A 13,025-nucleotide genomic window follows, 5' to 3' on the forward strand; every position below is an offset into this window, starting at 1 on the left:
TGTTGCCAATTCAAACTGCTGGGGTCTGCAAGTGAGGAAATCGAGGATCCAGTTGCACAAGGAGGTATTGAAACCAAGGTCTTGAAGCTCATTCATTAGCTTTGAAAGGAAAATAATATAGAATACTGAGCTATGGTCAATGTAAGGCATCCTGATGTACGCACCTTCACTGTCGAGGTGTTCCAGACTTGAGTGAAGAGCCATTGGCATCTGATGTCAACCTGTTGTTGCCAGTAGGTAAACTGGACTGGATCCAAGTCGCTCCTCAGGCATGAGTTGATATGGTTAAGTTCAAGTTTAATTGTCATTCAGCCATGAATACAGCCAAAAGAAGCAGGTGCAAAGCACTGTACCGACAATCATACACAGCACGAGGTGCGTATAGTGCATTCAAGATAGCAATAAACAGTCACACAAAATAAAAGTAGCTCAAGTCCCTGAGTGTCAGGTCCTGTAGGTTGGTGGTGCATAGGATGTTGTCGGCAAGAACAAGCCAGCAGCAGTTTGATCATCGCATGCTAATGCAACTGCAGACGAGCTGAATCCTGCTTGTCTTCCACTGAGCGGACACTGGAGAGCAGCACCCAACCCAGCATGGACACCCACTACACCACACCACTTCCGGTGTCTCCTCCTGTGGAGAGCTGCAGCAGGTGACCCTACGGCATGAGGTCCTGGCCCGCACTACAACCAAAGCCACGCAGCTCCCCCGCCATCAATCTCACCAGTGGTCACTGCCAACCTCTCAACTTCATCACAGTGAAGTAAGTGCTACTGGATGATATTCATTAAGACGTGTTACCACGTTCTTCTCGGGCACAGGTATAATTGAAGTTTGCTTGAAGCAGGTGGGTACCTCAGACTGCCAAAGCGAGAGGTTCTAGATAACTGAACACTCCAGCCAACTGATCAGCACAGGTTTTCAGTACTTGGCCAGGTACCCAGTCTGGGCTGGGTGCTTTCTATGTGTTCACCATCTTGAAGGATGCTTTCATTTTGGCCTCAGACTAAAATCACAGGGCATCAAGGGCCATGGGAATTCATGACTGTGTCTCCATGTTTTGTCGGTCAAAGCGAGCATAAAGGATCCCAGACCGAAACCTTGTTGTCACGTATTTTGTTTTGCTTTGTAGGGGATGATAGTATTCAAATCCTGCCACAGCTTTGAACATCCTTCATTGACTCTATTTTGGTTCAGAATTGCCATTTTGCATGTGAGATGGCTTTTTGGAGGTCTGTGTTCCTCTGTAGACCCCCCCTCCCTTACTCTAGTAGTAGAAGTTGATATGCTAACTGTTGTACAATTTGTGGAACTTTTTAAAAGATGGTTAACAGTGTAGTCACCATCTCCATAGCCACCTCTTTCAAAACCTTGGGAGCCATGGCATCAGTTCATGGAGATCGATATTTCAGTCCATTTATTTCTTCAATAATTTCCTGCTAAAGCTAATTTTGTTCGCATCATTTGCTCTAAATTTGTTTTTTTATTTCTTGGAAGTTTTCTTGTATCTTCACGCATGAAGACAAATGGAAAATAGTCGTTTAATTTCTCTGTTGTTTCCTAATTTCCCCATCTCTGTCCGAATTTTTGCTAATCTTTATATTTGACTTTAACTATCAAAGCTTTAACATTGGTTTTTGTTTCTCAGTCCTTTCCTTTGCTGGACTTGGAGCAGTGATGTAATTGTGTCAAAGGCTACAGAAAAGTTGAGGAAAATCAGTGGGCCCATGGTCGCAGTCACAAAGGATGGCATCAGTGACTGATTATTTCAGTACTACTTTCAAGACAAAAGATTCTAAATTGAACTTCAAACAGGTTGGAATAAAAGGCATGAATTTGGGAAGCAATAATCTGTCCAAGGGTTTTCATTGTGGGGGGTGAAAACAATTGTGGAGAAATGATGCTGATGATTTGCAAGGGAAGCAGGGCTTCTTGTGAAAAGGTGATCAGCGAAAGGGTGGGGGTACAGGAAGCAGAGTATACAAAGTATTGAACCACTTTCAAGATCACCTATTATGGGATTTGGGAATTAATGCTGGTTGGAGTGATTTTCGTAAGAATGAAATCAAGGGAACGGGTGGAAAATGTGGGAGAAAATGTGGTACATGAAGGAAGACACAACAGGATCTTAGTACAGGTTTAGGCAGGAGTGAAGTCTTGGTAAGGTCTTGCAGAATCTGGATGAAGAGTTCACTGAATTTAGAATGTCTTATTTAAAAACAAAAGCTAATTGGGCTTACTGAAGAAATGTCTGTTAATGTGCCACACCTATAGCTAGTGATGGACTTGGAAATCTGAGTGAAATTGTATAGCTCTGCCATAAGGAACAATAGTGGAGAGGGTGAGTAAGGATTTTACTGGAGGTAAAGCCATCAGGATAAAAGTTGGATTCATCAGAAAATGATTGGAGAAGTATTGTGGCAAATGTATAATTGAAATCAAAGTAGCAGGACCATTGAAAGTGTAGTAGTAAATGCTTTTGGAGTACCATATATTCAAGGGACAAATTCAGAAGATAATGAGGTTTTTGTTTAATTTAAGCTGTTCCTTTCTGCTTGCTCCTACCTTCTCCATTCATTATAAGCAATTATGTTCATGTAGTTACTTATAATGTATAATTACATATATATTAACAAGTTAGTCCGTGGTTTTAAAAATGCCTCAAAGCAATTGCTACAAGATATTGTTTAGCAAATATTTGGATTGTATAATCTCAAAATAGGAGATCTATCTATTAGCAATGTGAAAAACTGTTTAAAAATCAAATGCACTTTGTCTCCTTTTGAAAGTTCCATGGTTTAATTTAATATCAGAACGTATACAATATACAACCTGAAATTCTTACTCTCCGCGAACATCCACAAAACAGAAGAAAAAACCCCAACGAATGAATTCCAGAAAAAATTTAAGAACCCCCTAACCTCCCCTCCATGCACAAGCAGTAGCAAAAGCATCATCCCTCCCCCTCTCCCTCCCCTCTTTTATTCCAACAGAAGGCTTTAGCATCCCCACCACCCACCATGCAAGCAACAGCAAAGCCCTGAAAGAGAGACTCAGTCCACTGTTTACCAAGCAGTTCGCTCTCTGTGTCTCTTACAAGTGGGAAAGGGAGGTATCAGTCCTTCCGCAGTGAAAGGGGGGACAAACAGCTCTCAATGCATTTAGAATTTCAATAAACATAAGTGACCCATTAAATCGAGTCATGCAGATTAATTTTTTTTCTTTACTTCTTGTCTTTACAGTTGAACAGATGTTTTGGGAAGTAATGCATCTCCGGAAGGAAATGTCCCTAGCCAAACTTGGATTTTACAAGGAAGAACTTTAAGATTCAATCTTTACAAAATAAAATGCATGAGCTTTAATGAGTGATCAACAATGTAGTTTCCAAAAATTCCTTGTCTTAATATTTATTTTCTTTTATATTAGGTCTGCCATTTGATTTTTATTTAATTTTTCCCCATCAGCTTATACTTAACAAGTGACAAAGAACAGTTTTTTTCTTTCTGTTGTATTTAATTTTGTCACTGAAGAATTGTTTCTTTAGTATTTGCATCTGTATCAGTGGCTTAGAAAAGAAGTGGGTATAAGGAAAGAAACTGAAATAAGTATTGAGCTTATTTAAGTTTGCAGGAGAAATAGATATTCTGTGTATATTAGCTATATTTTCATAAGCCTTGTTTTAAAATAGCTTGACTGCATTTGCTTTTCTTTTTGGATGAGTAAATTAACTCGTTGCATTTCAAGTGGAAAAATTAAAGGTTGCGTTATTAATTTTAATTTGCATTACATACTTTGAACAATCTGTTCTGTGAATAAACTTTATTCAAATCTATAGTCAAGCTAATACATTTAAATGAGAAAAAATGAATATGAAACGCATTGATTATACATCATAACAATCTAAATGGCAATAAATGTATTCTGGTAAATGCTAGGTTGCAGTTTTGAATATTATCTGTACATGAAGATTTATTATAAAATTGAGTGACTAGGAAAAATTAACGAATAATGTGAATTTTTTGAAATATTTGAGGTACATTATTCTTTTTATACTCTACAATAGAATTACAAAATGAACTTTATGAATTTTTATCTTTACTGCTTTCATCAATGCCACTTCATGTTTCTCATGGATATTGTGGGCTTCAGGGAATAGTTTCTAACCAGGTGTTTTGCAGGGTTTCTCTAAATAGTGCGCTTACAAGCTTTTGTTAGTACTGGGTGATTTTGTTTCTTTGCTATATTCCTGTCCTCTGTAATGTTCTCTTGAGGATTCTGTGGAATGATTTTTGACCAAGTTTCTTGCCAGCTCCGGAACCTTCATCTGTAAGGAGGAAAAGCAAATTCAGTATATATTTGCCTGTAGAAGTTCTATAGACTCTGGTCATTGTTATATTGCCACTTCCTGTTCAATGTGTACTTTCAATTGTACTTTTCTGTGAAAACAAGGCTTCTGCAGTAATACAAAAAAGATACTTCAGGTATTGGATCTTTAAAAATATTCAGAAAGCTGGACATCTTCTGGGAAGAGAGAAACTTAATCTTCCATGTCAATCAGTTTTTCATCAATATTGCAATATCTTGGGATTTTTTAAATTAAGAGCTGTTTTTCCTTAACCTCTTCAGTAGAAATTGCATGACCTTTTCTGTTTTCTGTGTGTTTTATGCACCATTTGAGGAACTGTGTAAAGGATAAGCACTTCCTTCAGGGAGTGAAATTCAAAGGGAGTAGCTACCAGCAGTTGCTTGGAGGGAATCAACAGATGGTGGAAATGAAAGCAGCTGAAATAAACATTGCTTCGTCATGTTATACAACATGTTTACAAATAAAATGAGTTTGGACTATGTTTAAAAGGTAGAAAATAAAATGTTAAAATTGGTGTGAGTACTTTTGTGTTTTTCTTGTTTGGAATAAACCTGCAAATAATTTACTTTCAGAGGAAGCAATGAATTTAGAATTCTAGTAGGAGAACAGGTGGATTTTGCCAGTGCTGCACTTGACTGGTGTTATCTTTGGGCTAACTAACAGTACTTAGCAGGATCCCTGAATAGACTTGCTGAACATTGTAGGTGCTTTCTGGTAGTACGCAGCTTCTACAGGACTGGAGAATGGTCTTTGACTTGAAACATCAAATCTTTCTCTTCCCACTGCCCTGCACTGAACCATCTATTTTATTTTGGGCTTTTCTACCATAAATCATCTAAGAAGTTAGCCATCTGTTTTCACTGCTGTCCTGAAATCTTTCTTAAAATAGTCTTTACTTCCCTTCATTTGTTTTATAAACTGTACTATCAGCTAATCCTAAACAAGTATGAAATAAACAGCAATTTCAAAGTGCACCATTTATGTTACTTGCGCAAGGCCACTGTCCTCTGCAATAAAATCTAATTGCAGCAAATTGCTTGGACTGAGTACAGTAACCAGGAAAAGGCTTGCAGTGCCTGGTCAAAGGTCGACAAGTTTTGAGAATGAGGAAAGATTTCTTGTATTAAGTGGGCTTATTCCAGTAGTTGTTCTAAATAACTTGTGGAAAACTTGCCTTTGTGTATGGCAGCCATGAAATGCTTGTGATTTCCTGCCATTGTGGTAAAAAGAAAATGGGAAATGGTGAATCGTAGAGGAAGATTGCAAGTTCACGGCACATGACCCACAAATGCTGAAGTGTTTTGTATATGAAGATGCCTCCTGTACATTTATGAAATGTGAGATGGATCTCTATTTTATTCTGATTAGCTGAACGGTATTGGAAGGAGTTTCAGTTTCTGTGCTCTAGAAACTCAAAATGGATGTTTTAGGAGAAAATGAAGCCCTGCAGCAGTTCTTTGATGGTAAGTATTGAAAATATTTCCTTTAAAGACATTTGAAAATGGAGTATATTCAGTGAAATGTGGTCTCTTTTTGGTTTGCCATCTGGAGTTATCGGAGGTTAGAAAAGTTGGAGGCTATTAAAGTTAATCAGTAAATTGAGTGATGTATTCTGCTTATCTGAATTGCCAATATGCGCTTTTTTTATGCTGCTGGATTTTCTCATTGTGTTGTGTCTTTGAAACACAGTTCACCTTGTGCTTTTATGTACAAACTTGCACATTTGGTAGTCGGTGAACTGGAAATGCAGCATTTAATTTTTCTCCCAGCAAAAATAAGTTGTGGCGTGGCCAATGGGAATGGGTGGCACATAGACTTACTACAAATTCTTAAATATGGTCTTATTCTACTCAATTGCAAACTAGAGATCTTAGTAACTTTCAAAAAAGACAATTTCCAAATTTTCATGTTCATGACTAAATAAATCCAGAAGGAAGCCCATATTGTATGACGTTCAGCCAAGTAATGAGTAAGTACAATTATCTAAATGGTTTAGTTTTACCTTTGATAATAGAATAAAGGCTCTTTCAAGTTGTCTTTGGTCTTAGCTCAACTTAAGAGCTTCATAGCAGGAGGTCATTTAATAATCAGATTTAAACCATCCCTTACACAGACTACATAGTAAGTGATCATGAGGCTTTTTTTGTTTTAATATTTTTATTGATATTATATAAATTGCATGAATACAAATACAAAATTCATAAGGATACAAGTAAATCATATGAATTACATTACATTTAAATCACAGCAATATTATCACAGTATCCCATATTCCAAATCATGTAGAAAAAAAGATTGAATTATGAAATGAAATAATTGTGTTTTATTTCAAAAAAAATCTACCCCCAAGGGCTTTGTCAAAATTGTTTTTGATGCCTAAGTTAGTCGCTATGCTTCTGTGAGTGGATTGAGATTGATCTTCTGCATGTATATTTAAATATGGCCACATACACACACACAATGCTGAGGAACTCAGCTGGCCAGCCTGAGGGTGAATCTATGGAAAAGAGTAAACAGTTGACGTTTTTGGGCCAAGGCCTTTCGTCAGGACTAGAAAGAAAGGGGGAAGAAGTCAGAGTAAGGAGGTGGTAGGAGGGGAGGAAGAAGTACAAGTTGGCAGGTGATGGGTGAAACTGGGAGGGGTAGGAGTACAGTGAAGTACTGGGAAGTTGGTGAAAGAGTTGGGGCTGGAGAAGGAGGAATCTGATGGGAGAAGACAGAAGGCCATGGAAAAAAGGAAGTGGGATGTGATCTGCAGGGAAGGAGAGAAAATGGAAGGGAAATGGGAATGGTGGGGGGGGGAGGGGTCAATTACCGGAAGTTCAAGAAGTCAATATTCATGCCATCAGGTTGGTGGAATATAAGGTGTTGCTACTCCAACCTGAGTGTGTCCTCATCAGAGCAGTGGAGGAGGCCGTGGGCTGACAGGTTGGAATGGGAAGTAAAAGTATCTGAAGAAATTATCCTACATTTACTGGGAATTGCCATATTGTTTCTCCGCACTTTAAATGGGCTGTATTGAGTGGACTGGGGATTCAGGAAATGATTTGCTGCAGGGGAAGGGGAGGAAAAAAACTGCAGAACTGCATTTTCAGAGAAAATGAATATGAAGAGTTGCAGTAAGGTGCATAATTTTCATAATCGCTTTCAGCACCATGCTATCAGTGTTGAATTAGCCTGTTGCTTACATTCTGGCTGCAGTCTAGACTCAACAATTTCATAGACTGGCTGTCTATCCATAGTTCTAACGTTGTGTGCGCCGAGCTTGGCAATTGGTTTGGAGTCACCACTCAAGGTTGACATCCCTCAGTGCATGGTTGTTGGTGCTGTTCTCTGGGAGTGCTCGCATTTATACAGTCCCCTGTTCACTTGCCTCAGTCCTGATTGACTACTCTTTTCAGCTGACAATTGAATTCTATTGGCTCATGTAAACAAACATATTGAAATAGATGCCATCTACGAACCCATAAGAGCCAGAAAATGTGAGCCAATGGAATTCGAAGGTCAACTGAAAGGAATAGCCAATCAGGACCGAGGTGAGCGAACAGGGGCCTGTATAAATGCAAGCACTCGAGATCAACATCAACAACTATGTCCCAGGAATGCCACCTTACCTGCTGATGAAGGTAATCGCTAAGCTGGGCAAACATTGCGACATCAAACGCCTCAACCCAAGCTACCAATATTATTCAGCACCATCCCGTCCATACTTCTGTTTCCCTCTAGTCATCAAGAAGAATCTCTGGCAAACCATTGGATGCACTAGCAAGCACAGCCACTATTTCTCTTAATTTCTGGAAAAATGCCTTCTGACTCCAGCATTTGTATCTGATTTAAGATAATTTATTCTTTACAAGATGCTTCTCTATACCCCTTAACTTTAGTGTCAGCCATCTGTTCTTCTGAAGGTAACAGCACTGACTACAGGAGCAAAGGCAAATGTAAAGTTAGCTGTACTGTAAATTGCAAGTGTTGCACCTGCTCTGAGGAATACAGTGTAATCTCTGTGAATCTTCTATTCTGAAAATAATTAACAGTTGCTGGAACTCAGTTTCTTACCTGTTTGATTCAGTTTTTAATTGGTATTCATCATTTTAAACCTAATGTGATATCTTCAATTCTCAAAAAGACCTCAAATGGTGTTAATAGCTGTCAGTTTGTAGTCCTTTAGCAACATGTACAGATGTCTATGATGCTGAGATACATTACGGGATGCGCTGGGACATATCAGTGATGTAACTTGGGAGCATTGGGTGTTTTGGGTCTTTCGACACAGTAGCCTAGTGGCGAACTCAATGCTTTACGGTACAGGCAACCCCAGTTCCATTCCTGCTGCTGCCTGTAAGGGGTTTGTACGTTCTCTCCGAGACTGCATGTGTTTCCTGTAGGATCTCAGGTTTTCTCTCCCAGTCCAAAGATGTACTGGTTGGTAGGTTAACCTGGTCCACGGGTCACATGGTCTATATCCGCAAATGATTAAATTCAGACTATTGTTATTAACTCTAGATACTGGAGTCAGGAATAGCAAATAAAATGAAACGTACACAGTGGTAATGGCATTGACGCTGCCAGAGGTTAAACGGTAGAACAATGATTGCTTGCAATTCGCTCTCCTGCTTTTTTGTAGTTTCCATTTCATTAGATGTGACAATTTTTCAAAATTTTAATGTAAAATATAATGAATAATAAGCAATTATGCAGGTGTTGGCAATCCAAAGCAACACACACAAAGTCCTGGAGGAACTCATCAGGTCAGGCAGATTCAATGGAAATGAATAAACAGTTGCCAATTTAGGCTGAGACCCTTCTTCAGGACTGCAATGGAAGGGGGAAGCTGCCAGAATAAAAAGATTGGGGGAGAGATAAGAGGTGATAGGTGAAGCCAGGAGTGTGGGAAAGTTACAGGGTGGAGAGGAAGGAATCTGATAGGTGAGGAGAGTGGATCCAGGTGATGGCAGGTGACAAGAGGTAAGAAACCAGAGAGGAGAATAGAAAAGGAGAGGGAGAAGAATATTTTTTTACTGGTAGCAAAAACCAGTACTCATGCCATCAGTTTGGAGACTATTCAGAGAGAATATAAGGCATTTCTCCTCCACCCTGAGGGTGGCTTCATCGAGGCTATGGACCGACATGTTGGAATGGGAATCAAAGTTAAAATGTTTAGCCAATGGGAAGTTCTGCTTTTGGTGGATGGTGTGGAAGTGCTCAACAAAGTGGTCCCCCAGTTTGCAACGGGTCTCACCAATGTAGAGGAGGCCACATTGGGAGCACTGTACACAATAGATGACGCCAGCAGATTCACAGGTGAAGTGTTGCCTCACCTGGAGGGACTGTTTGGGGCCCTGAATGGAGGTGAGGGAGGAGGTGTCATGATATAGTTTGTGATGGTTTCTTTCTGGCTTTCCATTGTCACTGCTAGTATATTTCAGAATTAAATGAGAAGTGAAATTGAATTGTTTGTGGTGTTAACTGACATATATGTAGTTTTCTTTTAAAGTAAATTTGCCTGAATCTTAGTGCCCCTGACTTGATCCAGACACTTTCAGTACGCTGGATGAATTCAGCAGGTCGGGCAGCATCAGTAAGAAACGATGAGTCGACATTTCAGGCCGGAACCCTTCGTCAGGACTGAAGAATGAAAGATGGGGAAGGATTTGAAGAATGCTTGTAGCTTCAGTTGAAAGACCAGTAATTTGAAAGAGTCAGGATGTGGTCGAAGAGTTGGAGAGAGGCGGAGATCACAGAGGGGGAGCAGTGAGGGAGGGTCTCACTGAACTCCCGTCGAAGAGAGGATTTAAACTTCTTCAGGGCAGGCATACCTCGAAGAGACTTTGCAGCGGAGTAACGAATCGTAAACACAAAATAATCTGCAGATGCTGTGATCAAAGCAACACTTTCAGTTCACTGGATGAACTCAGCAGGTCGGGCAGCATCAGTAAGAAACGATGAGTCGATGTTTTGATCCAGACACACCCATCTTGTATCCATACATCACTGTCAATGTTTCCAGTGCCCAGCAAAGAGACATAATCCTGATATACCTCACCACATACTGTGAAATAGGAAGGGAAATGTTCCTTGACCATTACAAATATCTGTGTGAAAGATTTAAACTTTGCCTGTGAATTTGAAACAACAAAGTTTAAGGTAAACTTATTATAAAAGTACATATATAATCACCCTCTACAGCCCTGAGATTCATATTCTTGTGGGCATACTCAACAAATCAATGGAATAGTAACTGTAACAAATCAATGAAAGGCTGCCTAACTAGCATACTCAACCAGAGCGCAGAAGACACCAATGTGTGCAAATGCAAAAACAATAATACAGTATAAATAAATAAGCAATAATATTGAGAACATGAGATGATGAGTCTTTGAAAGTGAGTCCATTGATTGTGGGAACATTTCAATGATGGGGGTGAGTGAAGTTATTTTCTTTGGTTCAAGAGCCTGATGGTTGAGGGGTTGATGGTTAACTGTTCCTGAACCTGGTGGTGTGAGTCCTGAGGCTCCTGTACCTTCTACCTGGTGGCAGCAGCCAGAAGGGAGCATATCTATAAGACCATAAGATATAGAAGCAGAATTAGGCCATTTGGCCCATCGAGTTTGCTCTGCCATTTTATCATGGCTGATCCAATTTCCTTTCAGCCCCAATCTCCTGCCTTCTCCCCATATGCTTTCGTGCCCTGAAGAACCTTAATCAAGAACCTACCAACCTCTGCCTTAAGTAAATCTATAGCCGCCTGTGCCAATGAATTCCGCCGATTCACCACTGAATGGTGCGAGTCCCTGACTATGGCAGCATTTCATGTAAATGTGCTCAATGGTTGGGAGGGCTTCACCTGTCAAAGTTCTGACCAAATAGTGATTTTAACCCAAGTAAAATTATTAAAACTCTAACTATTATGGGGAACAGCTTTCCTGCCTTGTTGGAAAATACTCGACAATTAAAGCTGTTACATTAAGAGCAAGCAAACAGCCTCATCTATTTACGGTTAATACACCTTCAGACGCAAAGTTAAGTACCATATTGATTTTGATTTTGCGTCTCAATATTCTGAGCAGGGGTTGACAGAGCGGTACACTGTGTTGATGGTTCATTGGGCTGGGGGGTGGGGTGGAAGCGGTATGCGGATTATTTTTTGGCTCACACTTGGTGTCACTCAAAAATGTGAACTGCAGTCTTACGGGTTGCATTGCTCTCTCTGTCTCTCTTGTATCTTCACTCTGAAATGATTTTTCCTCTCCACCCATACAGAGTGATCTGTAATACAAACAGAAAATGCTGGAAAAATTGAGCAGGTCGGACAGTATGTGAAGAGAGAAGCTATTAATATTTCAAGTTCAAGAGCTTTCCTCGATATTTTTATCAAAAGCAGATAGGGTAATGGCTTTGTGGTTTGCTTGTCTTCCGTCTGCAGCTGTGAATATGAGCTCCTGGTTGCTTGCTGCTTTAATTCATCATCCCATTCCGAATCAGAATCAAGTTAATATCATCAGCATACGTCATGAAATTTGTTGTCATGCTGCAGTAATATAGTACAAAAATAGTAATAGAAAAAGACATCACTTTCTGAGGCTGCCTTCACTCTTACAATAAGCAGCTCGAGGAACAAAGCCTCAGCTTCCATCTGGACACATTACAGGCTTCTGGAGGTCATGTTGCATTCTTTAGCTTTAAAGAATGTAACTGTCTCATTCCGAGAACTTGCCATGTTTTGCTTTATTTTTCATTTAGTCAGACAATGTGGCGTTGGCAAAACATCAGACAGACATATTGAAGACATTAACTGTACCATTGCTTCCCCATTATCAGAGGCGTTCACCTCCCCCATCTTCTCTGCTACCCAGACTAACTTGATTCTTATTATTAGTCTGATGAAATGGCCATGACCTGAAATGTTAATTTTCCCATTTCCACACACACCATTTGGCCTGCTGAGTATTTCCAGGGTTTTGTTTTTATTTTACATCTTAGGCATCTGCAGATTTATTCCAATACTTCTAGCTGGGGTGTTTTCTCTCTGAGCCTCATTGACTTCAGTTTTGGTGGGGCCTCCTAACACCTCAGCATCAATGGCAAGGGAAGTCACTTTGATCTTGTCTCTGGAATATAGTTCATTGTCATTGTTTAAATGAAGATTTTGAAGATCCCTGCAAAACCAAAACTGAGCATTGGAAAGTAAGTGGATGTTGATCGTCCTGTCGATGCTTCTTTTCCAATGCTTCACTGATGACTAAGAGTTGACTCTCCGGATGGTAATTAACTGGGTTGGTTTGTCCAGCTCTTTGAGTATCTTTATGAACTTTTTAAGTTCTACACTGACATTATTAAGACATAGGAAGGGTCAAAGGTTCATTTATTATTAAAGTACGTATGCAATATGCAACTCTGAGATTCACCTTCTCCAGATAGCCACAGAGCAAAGAAAACCATGGAAGTCAGTTCAAAGAGAAACAGCAAACCTACTCCCCCCCCCCCGCACAAAAAATTGAACGGCAGCACGATCATCAACTCTCCAAACCCCCCTCCCCTGCACGAAATGCAAGAAGAACATCGATCCTCTCTACCCCACCTTCCCTCTGCACAAAATACAATGAGAAAGAAAGAATGACAACCCCAAATATAAAAACAATAAGACTGAAAGTGTCC

General features: G+C 39.8%; 2 protein-coding genes across 4 annotated transcripts in view; both read left to right on the plus strand.

Annotated features, from left to right (window-relative positions):
• Nucleotides 1–4,875, plus strand: part of rab3ip (RAB3A interacting protein (rabin3)) — a 63,362-nt gene extending 58,487 nt beyond the window's left edge. For all 3 annotated transcript variants that reach the window (XM_072269324.1, XM_072269325.1, XM_072269323.1), the window contains one exon: nt 3,244–4,875. In XM_072269324.1, coding sequence (XP_072125425.1) covers nt 3,244–3,326 — 83 coding nt within the window. In that variant the 3' untranslated portion in view covers nt 3,327–4,875. The remainder of the gene's footprint in view (nt 1–3,243) is intronic.
• A 777-nt stretch (nt 4,876–5,652) lies between these two features.
• LOC140203271 (myelin regulatory factor-like protein) overlaps nt 5,653–13,025 on the plus strand; it is an 84,320-nt gene continuing 76,947 nt past the window's right edge. The window contains exon 1 of the mRNA XM_072269287.1: nt 5,653–5,830. Within this exon, the coding sequence (XP_072125388.1) occupies nt 5,785–5,830 (46 nt within the window). The 5' untranslated portion in view covers nt 5,653–5,784. The remainder of the gene's footprint in view (nt 5,831–13,025) is intronic.

Source organism: Mobula birostris, chromosome 9 (genome assembly GCF_030028105.1).
Source record: "Mobula birostris isolate sMobBir1 chromosome 9, sMobBir1.hap1, whole genome shotgun sequence".
NCBI classification, from domain to species: domain Eukaryota; kingdom Metazoa; phylum Chordata; class Chondrichthyes; order Myliobatiformes; family Myliobatidae; genus Mobula; species Mobula birostris.